This window comes from Panthera pardus, unplaced genomic scaffold (assembly GCF_024362965.1).
Source record: "Panthera pardus isolate Hobbes unplaced genomic scaffold, ASM2436296v1 HiC_scaffold_13, whole genome shotgun sequence".
NCBI lineage: Eukaryota > Metazoa > Chordata > Mammalia > Carnivora > Felidae > Panthera > Panthera pardus.
The window spans coordinates 59,447,264-59,474,073 of NW_026526688.1; the positions used below are offsets into that span (position 1 = coordinate 59,447,264).

The 26,810-nt window shown below is 38.5% G+C and overlaps 1 protein-coding gene across 1 annotated transcript in view; it reads left to right on the top strand.

The window, feature by feature from the left end:
* SH3RF1 (SH3 domain containing ring finger 1) overlaps nucleotides 1–26,810 on the top strand; it is a 179,938-nt gene that overhangs the window by 116,555 nt on the left and 36,573 nt on the right. The window contains exon 5 of the mRNA XM_019441031.2: nucleotides 23,894–24,196. Within this exon, the coding sequence (XP_019296576.2) occupies nucleotides 23,894–24,196 (303 nt within the window). The remainder of the gene's footprint in view (nucleotides 1–23,893; nucleotides 24,197–26,810) is intronic.

A 26,810-nucleotide genomic window follows, 5' to 3' on the forward strand; every position in this document is an offset into this window, starting at 1 on the left:
CTTGTTAGGTATTATCAATATTACATGCCAATACTTGGTTTGTGATGCATGAAAAAGGATTGCTATACTTTTGTTACTGAGCAGGTGTAGAATTGTGCAGATAGGCGTAAAAGATCCACCCCCGGCAAATCCAGAGTCACTGTGAGTCACTCGGGTCATTAGAATTATTTATTCTAACTTAAGTTGGAAAGATAAACATCTACCCAGTGGAAGGTTTTTTCATTCTTCTGCCTCCTTTCTTTCAAATGAGTATTTTTCTCATTTGAACCAGAATTTTGCCATTTGAGACACGGTAAACAAATCATCTATCTCTAAGAGACTATGAACATTTCTTTGATGTCAGGCCATCAGATTGAAGTCTCTGGTAGGAGCAGAGCACCTGGGGATTAGTAACACCTGGTTTAGCCTTTAGGGGAATTGAGAGGAGGCAGATCTCAATAGGAACTTACCAAAATTCAACTATTTAAATAAAGTATAGACTGTCTTACAAGACAATCTTAGATGGGGTAAAGCCAGTTATAAGGAATCAAAAACAGAGCCTTTTTCCTGAATAATGGCCTTTCTCTTGCTCTGTAAACCACTTCAGGGTCCAGACTGTCCCCAGTATAAAAACAGGCTGTGTTATAAAAATCCATTTGTAAATAATTTTCTTATCTCTTATAAATATACATTTAAGTCTCCATGGTTGTTAAGTGATTTTGCTTTTTCCACAGTGCTCCAAAAACTGTTACCCCCAAGAAGTTCTGGGAGGATCACATGTATAACATATTTTGAAGGGTCTGGCATGCTGTGTTTTATGCTTAGTGGTTTGGAGCTCAGATTAGTCTGTAATCCAGAATATGCCAGAGTATAGTATGATCAAATAAAAGAATCTCACCACCACATATAATGAGAGAAATGAGTTCACAATTGAATTCTGAGTCCCGGAGTGACATGTTTGATCTCAGCAAAAGCTGGAACTCCCCCTCAACTCCTAGCTGGTCGGCTTTGATAATGGAAATGTTCAAGGAACTTGGTTGAGGCAGAAACTCTAAACAGGATGGGCCTGAGGATAGGATTGTGGACCTGGAGTAGAACCATGGGGTCAGAGGTTCAGCTGTGGAATTAGAGGGTAGGGTAAATTGAAAGGAGCTGAGCATTAGAGGTCGGTAAAGAGAATTGAGTGGGAGGATTTAGACAGAAATAGAAATGCTGCTCGAATAGGTTGCCTTCCCTTTTTGTCTTCAGTTGTCCTTTCTCTTCTCCCTCCACATCCCATAACTGTGTACTACAGTCTGTATCTGTATTAGAATAAGGTGATAAAATGGTATAGCAACATGCAAGCAAATGGCCCCTTATTAAAGTACAAAATTCTTCAAGTTTTGAACAGAGAAGGAGCCTCTGGTTGAGGGGAATGAGTAGGGCAAAAAATGGCTCTATAAAGGGCCTTGAATTTATCACTTGGAGCCTTTGTTTAAGCTCCTAAGATTGGGGTTGAGTCAGAGGTTGTGGATTCTATTCTGCTTAAATAGGATCTGCCTAGACTTGAGCAAGCTGGAAAGTCGTGAGGGGCAGGGGTCTCTTAGGGAAATCTGGGGAATTCTTGAAGACACCATGCCAGAATATGTATAAAGGGTATATTTGTCAAGGACTGAATGCAGCTTAAAAAAAGAAACCAGTAGCTTTTTTCTTTATTTGTTAAAAAATACCAGTCTTCTTTAAGATAGGATGGAAGACTTTAACAATGTCTTTAATTCAGAGCTGACTCATTCAAGTTTAGCAGTCATTTGAACAAGTATGGCATGATTCTTAGCAAGCAAAAAAGTTTGAATGAAGTAACTGCTAAATGTGGGATTTGGGATGTTTTTCAACCATTGTGTATTGTAGACTCTGGTGAACTATAAATTTTATTAAGTTTATCATTTTATGTTGGTTCTTAGTCATTCATTTGAATATCACTTGTCCAGTTTTTTTTAACAGCAACCAAAATATTTAATTATTTAGCAACCTGTGCCTCTGCCATAGATATAATATAAAAATAAGCATCCCTTTTGCGCAGATGGCATGAAGTAGGTATGCCCAATAGACAACTATTTTTACTCTTAAGTCACTATCAGAATTAAGGGCTATGTTTCTTGTTTTTTAGATCTCTGATCAAATGTCACTTCTTCTGACAAACTTTTCCTCACTACCTTGTCTACAGTAGTTCCTTTTCATCTGCTTGCTTTACCTCACACATTTGGTGGTATGATTGTGGAGAAAAACTTGTGCCCTGAATCCAGATGACTGGAATCAAGTTTTCACTCTACCCCTAACTAAGTGACTTTGGGCCTTTTCTTTAATTTGTAAAATAGAACCACTTCCTAGGGTGGTTTCATTCCAATGATACTTCCAAGCAGTGCCTTAGCACCTATTAAGAGCTGTATAAGTGATAGCTGTGATTATTATCACCACTGTTATTATTCCTTTAATAATTTATTTGTTCATGTGGTTACTGTCTCCTAACTCTGCCTGCTTCCAGTAGAAAGTGAGCTCCTGACAGCAGTACCTTGTCTTCATTCTGGTTTACCTTGGTCTCCTGAGGTCCTTGTACAGCATCTGCCCATAGTAGACACTCAATAACTATTGGTTGTTAGTTGCTCATTTATACAACCTAGGCATACATTTCATATATTTCATCATTGATTTATCTTAGTGTTATTTTAGGAAGTTCTGTTTCTCAAAGCTGAAAGGTTTGTTGTGTTACCTTAGTGAGATCTTTTTTTTTCAATGAGGCTAGGTGAGGGTTTGGTTGTGTCTAGCATTTTTCCAGACCAAATAATAGTAGCCATATTCTGTGGGTTAGATTTTGAAGCCTCTACTAATTATTTATCTTTAATATACAGAAGACCCCCGAATACTTTCTGGATGAATTTTCACCTGCTTGGGATTATTCCTTTGGCTTACTTTGAGCAGAGTTAGGGTGGTCTTGTTGTCAAGGATCCTCATTTTTTTAAAATAACTTTTTTGAGTTATAAGTGACATACAGTAAACTGCACATATTTCAAGTATATAACTTGATGAGGTGTTATTTGTTGTGTTCAACTTTTAGAAGCAACCCATAGGCGAATCTTGGGACATGTTTCTGTGGCTAGGGAATAGAATGAAGTGTTATCAGCCTTAACAGTGGAAAATCATATGTGCAGGTCTCAGAGGGCACAAGTGGCCTTAAGGAATGCTAGCTTCCTCCTCTACAGAGTTGGGGAATTGGGAAATCTCATCTGTGCTCCAGGAAGAAGTAGAGGTTTAGATACATAGTTTGAAGTTGCCAAGGTGACTGACCCTTGGAGGAGCTCAGAATAGCAATAACTTTCTTTCTTAACCTAAAGCCTTTCCTCTAGAGAATAATGAGATCAAAAGACCAAAATAATAGTTCTTGATTTAATATCAGAGAGAGTTGCTTGAGCAGTATAAAAAAATATTCTATCATCTGTATTTTTGAGTGTATTCTTTTTCTTTAAAATTACAAAATAAATTGTTCAGTTAATTGAAATCATTTTGTAAAAAAGAAATGCAGGAAAGTTAGGGGGAAGTTGGAGAGAATAACTATACTGCTTGGCATTCAAACTGCCCCTTCTATTCCGAAGTAAATTAATTTTTATAAAAGAAATTTAGAGAAATTGTTGGAAAGTCAGAAGGGCAGGATTACTGTGTTGCTTACCACACTTCTTCCTTCAATTCTGAAATAAATTAATTTTTACAAATGAAATTTAGAGATATTGTTGAGAAATCAGTAAGGGAGAATTACTCTGATGCTTGGCATCGTACTTTTGTCGATTGAGAAATACAGCAAGACTGAAGGGCAAACCAAAAGTTTTTATTTGGGGTCTGAGAATTATAATTCAAGAGACACAGATTTGAGCAGGAATTGAAAATGTGTTCCAAAGTTGGGAGAAAAGAGGAGGGCTTTTAAACGCAAGAGGGGATTTCCACTAAAGCCACATAAATTGTTTGTCAAGTATTATGATTGGTGCTGACAGGTTGAAGCTGTTCTTATCTGGCCATGATTGGTTGCTAAGGGCTATCATGAAGCAAAAAGTCCATTTCTAAGTAAAAGAAAAAAGTTCATTTCTCTTGAAATGGCAGAGTTGCAGCTGGTGCTCCAGGATGCTTGTGGTTTGGCAGTGACCTATATCTTGAAGTTCATCTTTTCTTTCAGGTGGGAACATGCATAAATGTCCTTAATGGCCTCCCAGCTCCATTTTAAATAGCTCTCCTGGCAAGACTGACTCCATTTTGATGCTTCTTTCACATTTCTCCCCCTTTGATCAAAATCTTTCCTCAACTAATAGGTCATCCAACATTGGTATAGGTGTCCTCTGCACTAGGAAGGCTAGTTTTTAGAAAGTCACATCCCACAGAGGAGGGAAACTAGAGGCAGGGTGTTTGGTCTGTTTGAGGAGAGCTTGTGACCACAATTATGCAACAGGGAGGTTTTCAGGAGACAAAGCTTAGGCACTGTCTTCACTTGAGCACTTTATCAAATTTATGATGGGAGCATGAGGAAGTCCACGTGAGTAGGCTTGGCGTATCATTTGAAGCCTTTGAGCAATGATTTTGGTTTCCTGAGTTGTACAACACTGAGAAATGCAGAGTTAATAGTTGCATTAAGACAACGAGATTAATAAAACAATGAGTAATATTATTTGTGGCCCCATTCTTAGGATGGTCCCCATCCCAATTGGAAGCCAGCTGAATAAATATGGAAATCTAAGGTTAAACAATCTTGTTATTCCAGGGGAGGGAGTTCCTTTTAGGGGTTTGGTGGGTTTGAAAAGCTTAGTTGTTTCCCATTCCACCTGGCTGGATGCATTAACCCAAGTGCAACAGGAAGTATTTGTGATAGCACACATCCCTCCTTGGGCATCCAACAGGTAGTCTAAAGCTATGTTGTTGTCAAGGACCACACAGGAGGGAAAATCTGAAGATTTCTTTTGAGCTCTAATGGCTCTGGAAGTTGATCTGGCCATTCTGTTTATAGTTTGGGATAGGTTTCATATCATGTATTTGTTCCATGCAGGTACTATCTGAGGCCAGGAACTAAAAATTTTCCCAAACTAGGCTGTTTCTAAAGAGTTGACCCCCAAACTAGGTTGACGGTTTTGGGAGTGGCCACACCTGTTGTCCTCATTCAGAGGGATTTTCATCAGGTTAACCTTTAATTATATTAAGGACTCTCTTTCGTCTTCCTGGTTTCTGGGAACCTTGAGTTATTAATTTAAGAATTGTGAATGGAGTTATTATATAACCCAGGAGACATTTTCCGAGGAGTCTGTCTAAACAATTGAATGTCTGTGGTTTATTTTTATATGCACAGACAAATATGTCCTGAGGGTACACAAAGTACACCTGCTAGTGTATGGTTATTTATAGATTTGTTTACCAGTATGGAAGAGGGTTTATGATCAGACGAGAGATCTGTATGTTGTTTAGTGTAATTATTTTTTCAGGAATTGAGTGGCTTGTTTGCCCAGCCTATAGATCTCATTTCTAGTTGTTAGAAGGTGTTACATAGAGGGTCAGGGCAAGATATACAGAAGGATATCTATTTTTGATTCAAGCCATTGATAAAGGAGGGCTCATGGATATCATTGGTACTCCATTAGACAGGGGGACCCAAAATCATGGGGTATGTTTTGCCTGGCAGCAAAACTATCTTGACACAGTAAGTGGAGCTTGAAGGGGTTGTTTGATTTGTGGTACAATTCAGAAGGGATGAAAAATTATTGACAGGTATAACAAAGTTACCATAGAGTTGGTAAGGGGCTTATGATGATATGTCCAACAATTAGATAAGTCTCCTATTTTGGCCATAGACTGGGATAACCAAATAAGGGTATTTTTATGCCAAGTTTCCCTGTGGACTAAGGACAGAATGAATAGGATCAGGGGAATCATCCTTGGGTATAGTAAAATCAGAACCCTTTAAACAGAGTTAAACAATTGAAACCAGGAGGAAAAAGAAGAATCAAGTGGAGTACAGTTACTGCTGTGACAAGGAGTAGGATACCAAATATTTCATGAATGTTTATTGGCTAAAGGGTTTAATATACAGGCCTGGTCCAGATTCTTGGGAAGCAGTCTATATCAGGTGTCATATGCTTCTAATGCTGGCTGAGTAGTCTTCAAGATGGTCCTGGGCTGTCTGGAGCCTTTAAATTTAAGGTCCCCAGTGGCTTCAGATGACCATTCAGGAGCTGATGCACTTTTAAAATGAATCTATGCATCAGTACCCTTGAGTTTAGCAGCACAGAGATTGGTTAATAATGCTTGGTATGGTCCTTTGGCTGTGAGGTATCTTCCTGGAGATGACGTTTCCAATAAACATCATCACCAGGTTACAGGTCATGGTAATGTATGTCTTTGTCTTCTGGGAGCATGCTGTGAAAAGGTTGCTCTATGAGGTATAAGTTAGTTTTGAGGGCGTTTATGAGTTCCTTGCAGTAGATTAAAAGGTCTCCTTTTCGGAAAGCTGGTTCATATATTCCTTCCATCTAGCCTCATAGGTCTGCCAGTGATTAGTTCAAAGGGTGACAACCTGCTTTTTCCTGTTGAGCGACACCAAGGGCAGAGCTCTGGGCCTAAGCATTTTAAAGGATTCTATGGGTTTTGCCAATTGATTTTTGATAATCCTGTTGGTGCATTCCACCAGTCCTGAGTACTGGGGATGGTAAACACAATGAAAATGTAGGATGTGCCAGATTTTACAGATTGAATTACCTGACCAGTGAAATGGAAACCTCTGTCATTAGGGAGTTCTGAGGGAATTCTACAAATGAGAATATTTTTTTCCCAATAGTATTTTGCTCACTGATGAGGCTGTGGCTCTGTGGTATGGAAATGCTTCTACCCAGTGAGAAAGCATACGGATCATTACCAATACAAATTTGTATCCCTAAGAAGGCTGCAACTGGATGAAATCCATTTGCCACACAACAAAGGGACCTAAGATAGGGAAAATATTCCATAGAGGTATGAATGGGTTTTTAGGGGTTTATTTTGAACAAATTTGTTATTTCTGGTATACTTGGGAACCGACTTTGAGAGATAGCTTCCAGTAGTACTGATTTCCCCATAAGATCATTTTGTCAGTGTTCCAATCGTTAAAAGTCATGATATACATTTATTGTTAATACTTGTTTCTCTGTAGACAATCAGGGAAGACTGGCCATCCACTTGGACTTACCCATAAATTTCTTTTTGGTTTAAATTTGCATTCTTGTTCAACACATTTTTTCTTACTTTGTTGTGCAACCAAATATGCTGTTAGAAGTTGGTCCTTCATATTGATAAAGGACTCAGCCAAGGTTAAGGATGCCTTGATTATCTTAGGGGCTAAATTTAGGGCTGCTCTCCTGGCAGATGCATCAGCCAAATGCTTTTCTCTTGTTTGTCATAGAGTGTGTTGGAGTTTTCGGTTTTTGTAAGGTAGAGATTTAGGTAATTGGCTCCTAAAAGGTTTAAAACATAAGCGCTCTTTTTTTTTTTTTTTTTTTTTTAATCTTCTGTCCAGAGGAGGTCAGAAAACCTTTTGTTTTCAAAATAATACAACGTCATGGACAACACCAAAGGCATATTGGCTGTCAGTATAAATATTGGCAGTTTTATTTTTGGATAAGATGCAAGCTTGACGTAATGCATGAAGTTCTGCCTGTTGGGTAGAAGTTGCCTGGGGCATTGAGTCAGCTTCAGTTGTTCCATTTAAGGATACAATTTTGTAACCAGCCTGATATTGACTTGTTTATTCTTTTAGGTAAGATCCATCAGCAAACCAAATTAATTCAATATTTTCAAGAGGGGTTCCTGTAAATCAATTAAGAGTCAACAGTTACATTTCTCTCTCTTTCATGAACAAACGGGAAAAAGGTAATCAATAGGGTGCCTCTGGGCAGGAAGGTTATATAGGCTCTGTGCTTTATCTTATTAAAGGCTTCCTGAGATCCTTCTGCCCATGTAAAGGTCTCTGTTTGGTCAGTGTAAGAAGGGAATAGAAGGGCTAAGCCATGGTAGAGAAATTTAGGATATAATTTCTACAACATCCTGCCAACCCTAAAAACCCTCTGAATTGTCTTTTGGTTTTAGGGGCAGGAAGGCACAAGATACCTTGAAATCTTTTGGGATCCAGAGAAGGCCATGGTCAGTGATCAAATGTCCCAGATATTTAACTTGGGATTTATAGGATTGAAGTTTTTCTTTAGATACTTTGTGTCTCCTTTTTGCTAGTTCTTGAAGGAGATGGAATTTGTTTTTGAGAAATGCCTCTCCAGAAGTTGAACACGGGAGTCATCTACATATTATAGAAGGGAGGACTGATATCGAAACTCTTTATTGATGGTAAAGATTGTAGAAAAATAGGTTGGACTCTCAGTGTATCCATGAGACATTACTGTCCAAGTCTACTTGTCCTTCCCAAGTGAAAGCAAATAGAAACTACCTTCTAGAATTGATAGGAATACTGAAAAAGGCACTACACAGATACGTGACTCCAAAGAATTTACTTTCTGGTCATATGACTTAAAGGAAGTTGTGAGGATTAGACACGACTGGGTGCTGAGGTATAACTGTGTTGTTTATTGCTTTCAGATCTTGGACAAACCTCCATTCCCTTCCAAGAGGTTTTTGGACAAGATAGGAGTATTTCAAGAACTTGTATGAGGAACTGTGAGACCTTGCTTAATGTATTCCTCAATAATGGGCTCAATTCCTTGAGTAGCGTCTGCATTTAAAGGGTATTGGTGAATATTAAGCAAGGGCTTATTTTCCTCAATTTATATTTGTATTGGTAGTATATAATGAATGTACCCAATGTCAGTTGCATTTTATCTATCTATCTATCTATCTATCTATCTATCTATCTATTTATTTTTAAGTAGGCTTCACACCCAGCATGGAGCCCAACGCAGGGTCTGAACTCATAACCCTGAGACAACCTGAGCTAAGATCAGGAGCCATCCACTTAACTTACTGAGCCACCCACGTGCCCCTCTGTTTTGATTTTAGACCATATTTCAGGTGGAATGGAATCTAGGAAGGGATTTGGTTCAATTATAGTGCCTGAGAAGACTGTGATAGCTATGGACAAGTCTTCTTGAGGATTGTCAATTGAAGATGTAAAAGCTGTCTTTTGAGGAAAAAAAAAAAAATGTGAGCTTTGTATGCCTCAGGGGTATCTTGTCCTAGGAGGTGAATAGAGGCAGAGGGAACTAAAAGGAATTGATGAGTTCCTTCATTGGGCTTGTGTTGAAAGAAAAGGAATTTTGAAATGGTCATGGGTTGACTAGAAACACCCACCATTTGTGTAGTTTTAGTACTCCAAGAAAGGGGAAAGGTGAGGCTGGTGGAGATGAGGACTGAGTATGTGGCTTTAGTGTCTGTTAGAGCCTTAGTTACCTCATTCCCAATGGGTAAGTCTGTTTTCCCCAGGTAGTCAAAAGCATAGGGAAAAATCCTCTTTCAATCCTCAGGGCATCTCTACTGTTGGGGGTATTTAGGTTGGAATTCCTGGGAGAAATCATAGTTTCTGAGGCTATTGGTCTTATAGGAGACTTTCACTTGTAAACAAAACTTTTCTTGGTGTCTGGGCTTTTTACAGTAGTGGCAAACCCCTTTAAGGATGGATGGCTTGACTGGTGGATTTTGGAAGATAGATTTGGTTGTTAAATATTGCATTTGTAAGCTCATTATTGGGTAGCTTGAATATGGATACTTAAATTTGAATGACTTTTTAATTTTTTCTTTGGATCCTTTGGCTAGTTCAGGCAAGTTGACTAGGTTATAAATATCCATAATGGCCCAGTTTAGTTGCTTAGGTTACACAAATGTGCTTAGTTCTTCATTTAACCTGTTCAGGAAGGTTGAGTTAAACAGGGTGAGCATTGGGGCGCCTGGGTGGCTCAGTCGGTTAAGCCACTGACTTCGGCTCAGGTCATGATCTTGTGGCCTGTGGGTTCGAGCCCCGCATCGGGCTCTGTGCTGACAGCTCAGAGCCTGGAGCCTGCTTCGGATTCTGTGTCTCCCTCTCTCTCTGCCCCTCCCCTGCTCATGCTCTGTCTTTCTCTGTCTCTCAAAAATAAGTAAATGTTAAAAAATTAAATAGATAGATAGATAAATAAATGGGTGAGCATTTCATAATTAATTGAATCTAGACAATATTTGTTTTAGATTCTTTCAAGGTGATTAATCATAACTTCCTCAGGTTTTGAGTGCAGTGTTGGGTCTTTTCCCAATCAATAATTTTAGGAAAAAGTTTAGGAATCACTATAAAGCATTTTTTTTTTTTTTGCTAGTTTGAGAATATTCAATTGGTCCATTGCTCTCCACTTACTGAAATTCTCGAAAGGATTTTTCTAATTTACTCTGTTTATGCATTCTTTAGCTCTTCCTTCAGAAGACCTGAATCTTCAGCATGGACCACTAGATTAAATTCCTTTGCAAAACTTACAGGATTATATTTAGGATCTGGGAACTCTTTAGTAATAGCGCAGCGTTCCATTTTTGTCCAAAGAGTAGAGATCATGGAGGGGGATCCCTGAACCACTTATATTAGGTTTAACCATAAAGGGAGTGGCAAAGGCTGGTGGCTCAGGATCTGAGTCATTAGAGTAAGGAAGTTCAGCTAGTGAAGGATAGAGAGGTGGTGAGCAAGCAGGAGGAGGAGCAAATGGAATATGAGCAGAGATATCAGAGGAGCCTTTGAAAGACTCCTCCAATTTAGTAAGTCTCTGAAACAGCTCAGAATTAGCCTTGGTTAATTTCAAGTTAGTATTCTGGAGGGAAGCACTTTTGGAAGTATTTATGCATTTAGAGCCCTTGAAATGCCAATGAAAATAGGCTTCCCACTCAGGCTGTTTTGTCTTACAACCTCTTTCAATCGGCTGCACAGATAGACCAATTTAGGAATTTCAAAAGAGCCCCAAGTGAGCCAGTTCAATTGTAAGTTATCCTGAGTAATCATCATTCAGCATGACAAACATTTGTAGGACAAAGGTCCATAGTTTTTATACATAAAGCCAGCAGGAATTCCAGAGGGGACTGATTAGTAGCCTCCTCTTTAGACAGTGAACTATCCATTTTAACAAAGAGTGTGTACTTACCAGAGACACAACAGAAAATCTTCTGTTAGTAAAGGCTGGCAACACAGGACACCAAAACAGAGCCTGAACCTTGACTGAGTTGGGAGGTTCAGGAACAAGAGGACTACTACTGTAACCCAAAACACAGGAGACAACAGAGTGCAGTGAACTCTTGTAGGCACCTTACTTGAATCCACAACAGCAGCAGAGGTGGAGGTGAAGGTCAGCTGCTTTGGATCCCACTTCTGACACCACGTAATATCAAATGAGAAATGCAGCAAGACTGAAGGGCAAACCAAAGGCTTTTATCTGGGGTCTGAGAATTGCAATTCTAGTGACACAGATTCGAGCAGGAATTGAAAATGTGTTCTGAAGTGGGGAGAAAAGAAGAGGACTTTTAAAGGCAAAGGGGGAATTTACAATAAAGCTATAAAAATTGTCAAGTAATATGATTGATTCTGAAAAACTGAAGCTATTCTTACCTGTACATGATTGGTTGCTAAGGGCTATCACTAAGCAAAAAGTCCATTCCTAAGTAAAAGAAAAAAAGTTCGTTTCTGTTCAAATGGCAGAGTTGCAGCTAGTGCTCCAGGATGCTTGTGGTTTGGCAGTGACCTATATTTTGAAGTTCATCTTTTCTTTCAGGTGAGGACATGCATAAGCCTTACTTCCTTAATGGCTTCCTGGCTTCTTTTTATGTTTCTTTCATACTGCCATTTTTAATTCTAATAACTGAATACATTGAAGTAGCTTTTTTTTTTTTCCTTAGCACAGTGGGCTCCATCTAATAGTGCATGTTTTCTTATCTTCTGAATGTTATTAGCTTGATACAAGTAATTGTTGCCTTTTCGTTCTGCCACAATGACAGAAGGAAAAATGAGCACTGGTTTCTGAATTTCTAAGGGCAGAGGCAGGTCTCCTCTGGACTGCAGGAACAACTGCTTAATACATATGCCTTGAGGCAACTTGACTAGATTCAATCTGACAAGGAGGCCTTTAAATTAGGTAAGGAACTTTATTTAAGGCAGTTTGCACTCCATCTATTATTCAGTAACCCTTTCTAATTTAAAAGTTTCCTATCAAGAAAACACTCTGGGAGCTGAGATTCTAAAGATCAGTTAATGTTTATTGAATTCTCACTGCATGAATGGGCAGTTTCCAGTACTCTGAGTAGCTTTGGAGAACATAAAAATGCAGGTCTCCTGTGGTGCCTTCATCAGAGGCTGAGGATAATGACCAACTGGTGTCTAACATCCACAATGATTCCCCAAGGAAACCTCAAATTACTTAGCCTGGCTGTATCCCCCTGTACATAACCAGGGCCCTCACTAAGTTGATCTACTGATTGTTCCTGGAAAACATAGTTTGGAATTGCTGCCTTTACAGCTCATCTGGGATATTTCTTTGTCCAACTATCTGTAGAAAGTTTACTCTTTCTTCAAGGTCCAGGTGAATACTGTCATTTTTCATGAAGTCCTTCTTTCCTAATTCTCCTGTGCAGAAACAAAACAGAACAAACACCTTCCTCCTTGCTTCGAACATCTATGATACTCAGTTTCTACCATTTTAGATCTGGCGCATGCTAAGAATATAATTATGTGTGTAGATGATTTAATGTTTTCCTGTGTTCCTTGGGAGCCACATCTTACATAAAGAATATTTTTAATGATTTTATTTCAGTAATATAATCACATTGTGGAAAAGTTGGAGAGGAAACAAATAACCCTTAGTCCTATCACACATGATTTTGATAAATATCTTTCCATTCTTTCCCCTTATGCTTTAACACATGATTTTGCCATTCTCTATGTTATTATAATACTACTAATCATCAGGGTTTTTACTACATAATAAACATTCTGGTAGCTAAGTCATAATTTAGTTAATTTTTTTCCCCATCTTTTAAACAAGTTAAGTGTCTTGTTTAGGGACACACAGCCAGTAATTGAAAAGCAAACTGTGGTCTCCATTCTGCAGTCCATTGATGCCCCACATTTCTGCCCTGTGCTAGCCTTACAGCATATGGAATACTAGAGTTCCAAATACTGGTATAGAGTCACTGTTATTAGCAAGCTTTGCTTAAAAAGTATGTAGGACATTTTGATTTTTCAGCAAGAATAATGATAGCTTTTTAAATTCTAACACTTAAAAGGTTAATTTTCAGAAATGACTCTTTATTCCACAATTTCAAATATCTGAGGTTGCCTTTTTTTAAGAGAAAAACCACAAATTAATTAAAACCATTATAAGACCTTTTAAATTTTATTGATATTTAAAAATATTATTATATTTCGGTATACATCCTAAATTTGGTGGTAACTAGGCTTTAAGAAACAAATTAGATTCATTTTAATTAACACAGGTTAAGTTCTGTCTTGTATCCTGAAGAAGGTTGAATAGATATTCTACTTTATTCTGCACATTTGTGCACATACGTGGCATATAAATGGCATAAACAGAAGCATCTTGGTTATTAAACCACTGAGGAACATGCTTCTCTAAAATGAAATTGAATGTATTTCTGGAAAATTTTTCCTAAGTGTTGTAAAACAGCATTGTCTTTTAAAATAGTGTTTAGTGGCAGTGTGCCTATTAGGTTTCACATGTGTGTGGAGCAAAACTTTCTCTGCAGGCTGAGGAGAAGAAAGATCTTAAACAAAAGTGCAAATTCATGATAGTCATTATTCTCAGTATTTTTCTGTATCAGATTCCTTCTTGGTGATTAGCTTTCCTCTCTGTGCCTTACAACCTCCCACCCCTTCTCTCTCTCTTTCTCTCTCTCTCTCTCTCTCTCTCTCTCACACACACACACACACACACACTCGCACACACACACACACACAAACACACATTAGGTACTAGGGCAGGAGAAATAGTCATTCGCTAGTTTATTAACTGATTATGTATCACTGTGGAATTTCTGTCAGTGTGTCATTTCACACTGACAAATTATTACTTAGAATTTAATGGCAATTGCATATTCTTAACCTCCTGAGATACCTATTCCAGATGTAGTATTGCTACATCTGGTAATGAGGTCCTTGAAAATAAAATGTATGAGTGGAATGTATCCTTTTGGTTTATAGACATTTCTTATTTGTGGTGTGCATTTGGTGAACGAATACCACATCAAAAGAGACCCACACAAAACCTAGAGTATTAGAGTCAGTGGGCACAGAGAACTGAACTGAGCCCAACTTCTAAATAACCATTGGTCTCAGTCCTTGACACCATAGTAAGATTGTAGACCTGTTGTTTCAGAAGTAACAGGTATGACTGACTCTTTAGCTTTAACCGTCAGGGTAGAGCTTTCCTCTCTCTCTCTGAATTCTTCTGCATATTTGCTGCTCACAGTCTCCCCGTCATCTTGATGGATGAAGTGTTTCTTTTCCTTTTAGTTTCTGTCTCCTCCTCCCAAACCTTTCATTCTCCAGGAACTTGGTCACATCATGTGTATCTTTTCTGTTCTGCAGTTCAGTTATTTGCTTTCCTCCTGGCTTCCCCTTTATGTAGGGAAATGAGCAGCTTTTTGCTCACCTCAAAACTATTTTCCTTGACTGCACTCCCTTCACATTATGATTCTACCTCTTTCCTTCCTTTCCCTGCCAAAATTCTCATAAGAATCACTTATACCTGCTCAGTGCCTCTGTTTTCCGATTACCTACCGTTAGGCTTTGGCTACTTCAGTCCCAGAAACTGCCCTCCTGGCTGCCAACTAACTGCCTTTTCGTAGCTCTCATTTTGTTGTTTTATTCTCCCCGGGACATCTACCACAATTTTTTCTTTTTCCCCCATAATATTAACCATCACAACCACTATTCTTAATCTCCCTGTAACTACTTGCCTTTTTCATTTCTGGCATATTGGTTGGTTGGTCTGGGAAACTTTGCAAGGCCTTTCTGTAGCCCGAAATGCTTTTTTTTTTTTTTTAACTTTTTAATAAAAAGTTTATTTATTTATTTTGGGAAAGAGCGAGAGTATGTGCTCATGAACCATGAGATCATGACCTGAGCCAAACCAAGAGTCGGACACTTACCCAACTGAGCCACCCAGGTGCCCCTGTAACCTGAAATTCTGAGTGCCTTTTGCTTTTCCCTCCTACTTCTGCTATCTTCCGTACTTTTTCTCCCCTAGTTAGACAATGACTCCATATGAATTTTATGCTTGGCTTACAGAGTAGGTTCGTTTTAATTCATTGTTAAGATAGAAAAGTCAGGAGATTTTACATAAGCCTAAATTTCTAGCTTTCCTTAACCAAAAAAAAAAAAAAAAATCAGCTGACACCAGCAAGCAGTTGCCTCTTGAGAGAGGACAGACACTTGCCAATGTACCATACAGTCCACTGCTCCCTGTTGGTCTCATTGAATGAGCTCTGCCTGAGCTCTGCTGACAGGTGAATTTGTACCTCCTACCCAATGTTAGAAATCCATCGTGCTATTTCCTAGGTTTCTTTTTTCACAAGTCGGGGGGGGGTGGTGTTTCTCTGTGTCCCCTTTACCCCACACAGTATTGTGCCTGGCTTATAATAGTCACTCAAAAAACACTTGAATGAGTGAAAGTATGTTTGATTCTGGTCACCTTGGGCCTGAGGGCTTTATACTTGACAAAGAGGTCTCTGCCTCTGAGTATTTTGAATGGGATGTTTTTGTTTTGGGTTGAGAAAAGGTATCACCACTACTTTACATAGGAATAAAACTTTACAGATCATTAAGTCCAACTTCATGTTACATATGACAAATAGGAGACACACATACAAAAAAGTGACTTGCCCAGGGCAATGGAGCATGTGAAGGACCAGCTGGGATCTCTCTGGGAACAGTGAGAATAACTCATATTCATATAGAGCTTTATGGGTTACAGAGCACTTTAACCTGTACTCATTTTTACCTGGGGTATACAGAATTGATATTACCTTCCCTGTTTTATACAGCGAAGGAAACTGAAGCCATGGAATTTAAATGGTCTCCCCAAGAGTACTTGGCCAATGAGGAGAGACTTAACTCCAACCCAGACCTTTCAACTTTATGTTCAGAGCTTTTCCTGTGGTTTTCTTCAACAATCTTTTATACAGCTCCCGCAGCTAAAATTCTGTTTAGGCTTTCAATGAAGTGAACGCTCCCTTTGTCCCTTATATTTCAGAATCAGCAACCTGAAAAAGAAAATTCTGGTTTGTTTATTTTTTAACAGCTGGGGCCAACAGAGGTGAGGATAATTAAGCCAGGAGCACCTGGGTGGTTCAGTCAGTTAACTATCCAACTCTTGATTTTGGCTCAGGTCATGATCTCACGGTTCATGGGTTCAAGTCCTCCCCCACTCATGTTCTGTCTTTCTCTGCCAAAATAAACACTTAAAAAAGGTAAGCGAGGAGCTAAATAACTGATGTTTCTCACCTTCCTAACTTAGTGCATTGGGGCAGTTACTTTGAAAATCCTTTTCCCTTTAGGATGTCATGAAGGCTGTACTGAGTCTGTGTTCCTCACTGCCCTGCTGGGTAAAGGAGTAACCCTCATTACCAGTGAACGACTTCAGGGCTCACGAGGCTTCACAAACGTGGGCCAGGGGAGGTCAGGGGAGTAGTTTCAGTTGTTCTTTCTCTGGCAAATCTGTTGTGCTTAATGAGCCTCAGGAGACAGCCATCTTGGGTGTAGTTCCTCTCCCCTTCATCATCTCCTGAGAGTCCAGAGCTGTACTCTTCAATATGTATAGCTACTGAGAACTTGAAATATGCCTATTCCAGGTTGAGATGTGACATAAGTATACAATACACACTGGATTTCAAAAAATAGAATGTAACTGTTTCAATAATTTTTTTATGTTGATTACGTGTTGAGTGATAATGGATAAATTGGACTGAATAAGATATATTAACTTTACCTGTTATCTTCTTAAATGTGGCTATTAAAAGTTTTAAATTACACATGTGACTCATATTATACTTCAGTTGGACAGTGCTGGTCTAGAGGGAGCCCCTCCTTCCCTTGATAGTTCTAAGAGACTGACATTTTTATTTACTCAACAAATGTTTACCAAGCCCTAAATGGAGTTGCTACCTGAGGGAGGCTTTCAGATCAATTTTAAAAGACTTCTGAGTAATCCCTTCAGTCTTTATAAGTATTCCTTTTCTGTGGGGGAGTCTTGTATTATAAATGAAGACTGAGCTTGCTTTTGTATTTCAATCATACAAAAACAAAAATCTTGTTACCTAAATTGCAGGGAAGAATACAAGACTAATGGAAATACAAATTCCTCATTGCTACTATGTGAAAAGATTTTGCAAAGGACTGTAATGTGAGGCAAAATATTTTTGTTTCTGCTAAGAGGAGGTAAATGGCATGAATTTACATCCTATAACATTCATTCACTGGTATTCAAAGTGTCTAACTCTCTGGGGAAGGAACACTGGACCTTGTGATGTAGCAGAACACTGAAGTTCTTTTAAAGCATAGCTTTGTGAAGGTGCATTTCAAGCCAATGAGGAAAAGGTGGACTATTAGATGAACAGTGATGGGCCAGCTCCTGAGCCACGTGGAAAAAAACATAGCACAATCCTCACCTTATTCTTTAAAAAAAAATTTTTTTTTAATGTTTATTTATTTTTGAGAGAGAGAGAGAGAGAGTGCGAGCTGGGGAGGGGCAGAAAGAGAGGGAGACACAGAATCTGAAGCAGGCTTCAGGCTCTGAGCTGTCAGCACAGAGCCCGACACGGAGCTCGAACCCACGAACTGTGAGATCATGACCTGAGCTGAAGCTGGACGCTTAACCGACTGAGCCACCCAGGCGCCCCCCTCACCTTATTCTTTATGCAAATGTGCACATTGTTCAAAGATTGAGATGTAAAGAAAGAAAAAAAAGGATGGAAGGAGCCACCAAAATAGTAGGAAAAAAATGGTTTTCTTTTTAAAAATAATTATAGAATAAGACTTTTAAAGCATGATAAATTGAGATGCCATTAGTGGAAAAGATAAATTTGGCACATAAAATAAAAAGGTGTATATAACAAACATAACAAGTTAAACAAATTGGAGTAATATTTCTAACTTGGTGAATATATACACACACATATATACATGCATACGTGTTATGTTAAAGAATGACTTAGATAATATATGAAGAACAGTCATAGATCTATAAGAAAAATACAAACAACCCAATAGAAAAATGGATAAAGTGTGATAATACGCAAATCCAAAAAACACAGATGCTTGATCTCATTAACAAGTAGAGAAACACAAATTAAAACAGTATAATATAGTTTGTTACCTCTCCAAATAATATTTTTTAAATGATTGACAATACCCAATACCGTTAACAATGTGGAGAAACAGATACGTTATTGTTTTTAAAGTTTATTTATTTATTTTGAGAGAGATTGTGTGTGAGCAGGAGAAGAGCAGAGAGAGAGAGAATCCCAAGCAGTCTCCACCTTGTCAAGGTAGAGCCTGTGGCGCTGTATCTCACCAACTATGAGATCATGACCTGAGCTGAAATCAAGAGTCAGCCACTTAACTGACTGAGCCACCCAAGCACCTCAAAACAGAGACTTCTTAATAGTCTACTGGAGGTACAGCTGAAATTTATGCAATGTAGTATGTTAAATATATTGCAATAAAAAAATACACCATCGGAGGTGATGAAAATTGACCACTTTTTAGAGAGCAATTTGGTAATATCCTTCAAAAAAGTGTTTTAAGCTTATACTTCGATCTAACAATTTCATTTTTAGGAGTTTGCCCTGCAGATATGCCTGCACAAACATGCCAAGATATATTAAATGAGACATCTCTATACAATGAAATACCATGCTGTCTCTATTGATGCAGAAAGATGAGATATTGTTATAGGAGAGAATAGTATATACCAGTTGGTTTCATTTGTGTTAAAAATTAATAAAATACATATTTTACATATTTAACAATATCTACATAGAAAATATATGGAGGGATATGTTCTAAACTGTTAAACTTAGATACATCTGGGAAATGAGTTAGGGGGAGACATGTGGAAACCGGCCAAGGCCTTTCACTTTTTACTTCATATTATTCTATAGTATTTCCTTTTTAAAAATCATGAACATATCTTACTTTTATAATATGTTTTTCTAAAGTTTTTATTTGTCGTAAAAAACCTGTTATGTTCAAGGGATACTCTAGTGGGTCGTGAATTAGTATAGGTTCCTCCATCAGGCCTACTGTTTGTATTCTCTGGTGCTCAAAAACTAACAGATACATCTGTAAAGCTTCATATCAAATAGTGACTACTCAATTTCATTTTCATTAAAATTTTTTTCCTTCTTTTTAAAAAATGTAAGTTCCATCTTTTAAAAAGGTCATAGTCTCTACGGGCGCCTGGGTGGCTCAGTCGGTTGAGCATCCGACTTCGGCTCAGGGCATGATCTCACAGCTTGGGGGTTCAAGCCCCGCATCGGGCTCTATGCTGACAGCTCAAAGCCTGGAGCTACTTTGGATTCTGTGTCTCCCTGTCTCTCTGCCCCTCCTCTGCTCGTGTTCCATCTCTCTCTCAAAAATAAATAAACGTTAAAAATTTTTTCAAAAAATCATAGTCTCTTTAGCGAAGACAGCTTCAGCCACAGATTATTTGATACTTCTTCAGCTGTCTTGTTGCTGTTGTTAGTATTATCAATATTTTGTCTGTATTTCCTTTCTCATACTTCTTTATCTTTCTGATAATATTCCATCTAAATTTTAGATTTTCCAAAAAAAAAAAGACATTACAGTTTTAAGATTAACAAATCTCATTTGTCCCTGCTTTAGCTCCAATGTACTGAATTTTATCTTGTAGGCAACCAGGTCTCATCAGATACTCCTTACCAAATGCTGGGAAGAAGGTATTTTAGGATACAAATTTATTTCGTAGGTGATAAGTGTACTCCTAAACTAAAAGGTCATGGTTAGATAAATGTCACAGAAAGCTTACACTAGTGAACTCAAACAAACATTCATAAGTGAACATTATCAAAATTCCACTAAAAGCTGTCAGATCCTTGCTGTCCTGTTGTTGCTGAATGTTAAGGTACACTTACAATAAAAGCCTCTTTAAGTTTCTGCCTGAATTACTTAAAGCCTCTACCAAATAGTCTTAACTTTGTGCTTTTCCTTGGAACTTACAAAGGCAGCAAATAGCATTTTTAAGTACTAACCTCTGCTGCTTCAGAAGATGTCTAACGTCATTTTAAAGTATGGCAGCATTCTAGTAACAAATATGACTGCCTGTGTGTAAAAATGAAGTGCAGGAAAAATAGGTGATTTAGAGAAATAAAAATGAAAGATGTGAAATAGAAAAATGAATTATATCTGTTTAAGTGACATAATGCATTACACATGTGAGAGCTAAGAGAGACAAAAGACCAGAACTGTGGTCTTCTCTCTGCAATTTGCTGGTTCCACCACACCGTGATGGGTCTGCCTGTATGCACATACTTCTGCATGTAGACTTTATTTTTCTAAACATGCCAGTTGTGTAGCCCAGCCATTCCTCTCCTAGGCATATACCCAACATCCAGATGAGTGCTTAGTCCACCAAGAAATACGCACAAGATTATTCATGGCAGCATTGTTCTTAATAGCCAAAATTTGTAGGAAGGAAGAAGTCTTCAGAAAGAGAAGGGACAGGAGGAGAGGTAAAGGGAACCCAAATATCAATCAACAATAGAATGCATAAATAAATTGTAGTGTATCTGCACAATGGAATATTATATAGCACTTTAAAAAAATGACCGATTCATAGGCCATATGGATAAGTCTCAAAAAGTGTATTGTTGACTGAAAGAAGTAAAACTCAGGAAAATATAAAGAGTGTGTTATTTATAAGTCTGTTTGTAAGCTCCTTGAGGGCAGGAACCATTTGTCTGCATGTATAGATCTCCAGCTCCTAGCACATCATCCATCATGTAACAAATGATCGATGTGTATTTATTTTAGTGGAAAGATCAATATGTATTTATTTAATGGAAAATATAGGAAAAGGTACAGGGAAAGCACCCTGTATTTTTATAATGAGAAAAACAGCAGGGAATATAGGGAATATATGTAGGAAATACATTTCTTATGTTTATTCCAGAGCACAGCATATAGAAACCTGAAATTTTAATTCATTTTAACTAAAGCAACACTTGGCTGGGTATGAACAGGACCATGGTAATATTTCAGACTATTTCAAAGCAGACATTGCTAATGGAAGCTATGGTTTGATCCCAGAATAAATTTAACTTTGATATCAAGTAGATGCAATAGTTTTTTCAATTCGTATTTTTGGCCTTAGTGGGAAGGAAATCTTCTCAGTTCTTTCCTTTATTTCTTGCTCAATGCAACATGAGTGCTGAGTTAATTGGTCAGATTCCAGCATGTGGATTAAGTCATGCTTTTGAGGATTTGTGCCTTGGGATCTAAATGAGCTTATAGTAGAAGAAGGCATTTTGTGACTCCTTTTCTTCTTCTGGTATTGTTGAGGTTTGGGCCACTCCCACCATAATAATTAAACATTACATTTCTTCCTTCCGGCATCTGATTTTCTTAGAGACCTGGATCTCCTGGCCAAATGCTAGTGTAATGTTATATTAAGGCCACCTTTTAATAGTACCTCATTTCTTCATTCCTAAACACGTAACACAGAGTCCTTATGATCGTCTGTCTCCTCTCTCTCCTGCCATTGATACTTCAGGCATTGATAGGTGTTAATGGTAGCATCACTGCCTATTATTCTTGAAAGTTTATCATGTGGAAAAAATCCTTGAAGTCTGAAGGAGAGGCATGCTCATGTTTGAAAAAGATGTATCCTACTAACTGTAGATCAGACAGGCCGGATGAATTCAAGGCCCTGGGGAGCCACAGGAACAAATTGTTAATCAATTTGCAGTCATCTATGGAAGCACTGGCTACTGAGCTGCAATTAGTACAGCTTTGTGAGCAGCCAGTTGTTCCAAAGCAAGTTCACTTTGTTATGTATTGACTGACAGGATTTCCATTCTTCTAACAGGACATTCTCATCAACAGGGCAAGGAGACATGGTCCTAACCATTTAGGTAGATGGAAAATAACATTTGATGGTGATATTTTATCTAAGGTTGTTTGTAAAGTGCTGAGCATGCAAAGCTGAGATAAGAAAATCCCTATTATCCTTAATATTTACCTAAATTTACCTTTAAAAAGTCCATTATTTTTTATCTTAATGTTTTTTTATGCGAGGTTAAACTATGTGCTCAATGATTTCCTATTACTGTAATATCTTGGTAAGTTATATACAGCTTATTATCATGGAAGTTTTGTGGAAACGTTTTATTCTACCTCAGGAAAAACAAATTTCATGGTCTTTCCTTTCTTGCTGGTGCTATCAGCCCAGTGCACAGCCTTTGACCCCTTGTACCCTTAATAGAGAACTTTTCTTTTTTTTTTTTAATTTTTTTTTTTTTTAACGTTTATTTATTTTTGAGACAGAGAGAGACAGAGCATGAACGGGGGAGGGGCAGAGAGAGAGGGAGACACAGAATCGGAAGCAGGCTCCAGGCTCCGAGCCATCAGCCCAGAGCCCGACGCGGGGCTCAAACTCACAGACCGCGAGATCGTGACCTGAGCCGAAGTCGGACACTCAACCGACTGAGCCACCCAGGCGCCCCAATAGAGAACTTTTCAAAGAGACAAGTTAGCTTGCCAAAGGACTTGAATTTCATGTTTTACCCCCTTATGATTTAAACTGTAAGTACATATGAGAAGAATTGATGCAGTGACATGACAGATAATCAAGGATGTTGGGGCTCCTGGGTGGCCCAGTCGGTTAAGCGTTCAACTTCAGCTTAGGTCATGATCTCATGGTTTGTGAGATTGAGCCCCACTTCAGGCTCTCTGCTCTCAGGGCAGAGCCCACTTCAGATCTTCTGTCTCCCCCTCTGTCTGACCCTCCCCCGTTCACGCATGTGTTCTTGCTCTCTCTCGCTCTTCTTGCTCTCTCTCAAATATAAATAAACATTTAAAAAATAAAAAAGAATATCTACCAACTTTTTTGTGAAGTTTTCCCAAAATATACAGAAGTGGGAGATTAATTTATGTGGAAATATATTAGTTAACATGTAATGGTTTCGTTCTTTGTCATCTTGCTTGTTTTTTACCAGACCCAAAAGTTGCCCCTTCAGTGTTCACTTGTGCTCTGAGGAAACACCTAGCCATTATTGGACAACAGAGTATTCAGGTAGACAAATGGACCCTTTTAATTGTTCTGATTTAAATTTCATCAGTGAACTGAAATTGAATCTTCATTTGTTACCGGCAAGTTTTAAAATTAGATATTCTGAATATTCTTGGAGAAAACTTTTTTTTACCTTGTTGGTGTTGAATTAGAATTGTTTATTCTTTTTTTTAAAATTTTTTTAATGTTTATTTATTTTTGAGAGAGGTAGAGAGAGACCGAGTGCAAGCGAGGGAGGGGCAGAGAGAGAGGGAGGCACAGAATCCGAAGCAGACTCCAGGCTCCGAGCTGTCAGCACAGAGCCCTACACGGGGCTCGAACTCGCGAACCATGAGATCATGACCTGAGCCGAAGTCAGATGCTCAACCGACTGAGCCGCCCGGCTGCCCCTAGAATTGTTTATTCTTGATTTAACATCTATTAATGACAGATCTAATGAAATGCCACTATTGAGAGAAAAGATATCCACATGGAAAAAATATAAAGAGGCTTGCAAATGCAAACTCTAAAGTGATGACATTAAATTTTAGATAAAGCTGGTTGAAAAGAAATCTCAGTGAATCCTTGAGAACTGTGTAACTGTCTTGTGTCGATTTCTTGGTTTGCAGTTTAACTCGGCAGCTAAGCAGCTGATAGAATGGGATAAGCCTCCTGGGCCAGGAGTCGATGCTGGAGAATGTACCTTGGCAGCAGCCCAGAGCAGCAATGCCCCAAAGCACTCTGACACCAAGAAGAACACCAAAAAGCGGCACTCCTTTACTTCCCTCACCATGGCCAGCAAATCCTCCCAGGCATCCCAGAACCGCCACTCCATGGAGATCAGCCCTCCTGTCCTCATCAGCTCCAGTAACCCTACGGCTGCCGCGCGGATCAGTGAACTCTCTGGCCTTTCCTGCAGTGCCCCTTCTCAGGTAAATCATCCAAAAGGCGTGAACAGAGCTCAGGTACAAAATGATCTATTCACAAACATGTTTGTTCACTAGCTAAAAAAGACTGCTTATTTTTGCCTTCAGAAGATAGTAGTTTTCCTGAGATGTAATAAAGCTTTTCTCCATTCTGTAGGTAGAAAAATGGAGAAGAGAAAACTAACTTGAGTGTATTAACCTGAACTTAGTCATTTTCAAAGGAAGGGTCAGAAATTACAAAATGATTTAAATACTTAGTTTCAAGCAACTGCTCAGTTTTACAGAACTTCCTCACAAGGCTGCTCTGGGAGATCTTGCCAACTAAAACTTTATCTTCATCCAAACTAAAGATGCTGTGGTTAAAACCCATAGTTGACAGTTGCCTGCATCCATCTAATTTACCCCGACATTCAGGCTTCCCAGTAAGAGCTATAGAGAAAAAAGAAAGGACGTGAAAAAGCATTTAAGTTAGAAATTGGCCTAGCTTTTTTAAAAAGCTTATTAGTTCATCAAGGCTTTGGACTATCTTAAGAAATTGCTGCACATTATTCTTGTGTTAATAAAAATACACAAGATGATTGGAAACATTCATTCATTCAGCAGGCATTTATTGAGTGCCTTATTTTTAGAACCTTCTAGGCACCATGTATGCTTCTTTGTTAGGCCTTAATTCTGGACTGCAAAATGAGCCTAACTGTTACTTGCCTAATTCACAGGGCTGCTGTAATTATCCAGTTAGATGACCACTATATTTTCCTCAACTCAAAGGTCAGAGAGCCCGGTCCAAAGTAGCCTGTCACAAGTAGGAGAAGTTTCTTTCAAATCTCATATTTAGTTGTTAAAATTCATGCAGATGTTACATTCTACTTTATAATATAGCTGTTGTGTTTTTCAAAAAATACAAATCTAAATTATTTTCCTTTAAACAAAGAAACACGTACACACAGGGTCCTGGTCCTCAGAAAGTTTACAGTTTAATAAGTGCCTGTTGTGAGCCACAGAATAAAAATTTACAACATGGTTTCTGGTATTCCTTGCCAATTTTATTAAAAATTATGTTCTCTCGGCCTCATTTATTTGACCTCACTCCTTTAGATTCATCCTGCATGTTGTGAGTTAAATGCATTCACTTTCTGAATGGGATTGTGGTTCACTGGTAGTTTTTAGGTGGTGGGGTCATGAAACTTTTGATCTTTTGAGGGAACTAGTACACACACACACAGACAAAGCCTACTAGGACATGAGTATGATGAGGACAGACATCTTTGTTGTGGTCACCGATGTACTCCAAATGTCAGACATACGGTAAGCACTCAATAAATATTTATTGAATGAGGAGTCCCTTGAAAATGGGTAGAGAGGAGAGCTATGTTACTTTACATGTAACTAATTATATCCATGTGAAAAATAGACATGGATTATAGATTGGAGTAAGAAGTACCAAGTGAGATTACTCTGGAAAGGTTCAAAAGATTTTTGAATAAGGTTCTGACAGAGGGGTCTAGTAAAGCTGGCCATTCACTAAAAGAAAATTGGATCATTGGACTGCGTTTTTTATTTTGTGACCTAGCAACATTTGTACAATGATGTTTTGTTTAAAAAAAAAAAAAAGATAAGTTTCTGGTAAGAATAGTGGCAACTCAGAATAGGAATAGCTTTAAAAAAATAGACAGTAATCTTTTGGCACTAGACAAAATTAAAAGAGAAAGGGAGGATAAAGCTCGAGTTTATATCTTTTGTAGAGAACTCGGCAGTCAGGTGTGAGCATGTCTGACGGTGCCACACCAGAGCTGGGAATGAAGACTATAAAAGTAGAGCTATTTTTGTTTTGGTTGGAGTAGCTTAGGAAACAAGGCTCTTTCTGTGTTCCATTAAAACAGTTTCCCCTTCAACCATTCCACCCCTCCTCCCATATTCTAATTCGTTCTGTTTTTGGTGGTAATATGTTGCCTCAGGGAGAAGTGATTTCAAGAAGACGATGGGAGATGTTTCAAGTGCTGCCTGGCTTCCCGGCCCAGGTTTACAGAAAACACTACTTGTCTAGCATAGTGTGTACATTGGAGGGAACTACAGTCTATAATAAAGCAATGGGTGTGTGTAGCATAGCAGGAGTGTGTGACAGGCAAACACTCTCCTGACTGTGGAGCTCAGCGGATATGGGAAGATGGCTTATGTGAGACTCTTTGAAATAGGACTGTCCTTTTCCTCTGCCTTGCAAAGGACTGATCAGGAGATGTGACTCCTCCTGCTATGGCCCATTTCTTTTTCTTTTTCTTTTTTTTTTTTCTTTTCCTTTTTCTTTTCCTTTTTTACAGAGCTGAGGAAAAGGATGTTTTAACATCTTGGTCCACTTTTTGTCTTGCTTTTCCTTAATTAGGTTTGGTTGCACTTAGAAAATCTAAAGGAAGGAGCCTAAGAAGTGAGCGTTCATTTTTCTCTCACCTGAATAGAATACACATATAGGCAGTCAGTGCTGGTGTGATGTGCTTTTCAGCTTACCTTTCCACCATATGGGTAGAACCTTATCCTCCTGTTTCTATACGGAATTTAGACATCTCACCAGGACATCCCAAGTTCCAGGCAACAGGATTGGGAAATAGAAGAAAGGAGTAAAGGGCTG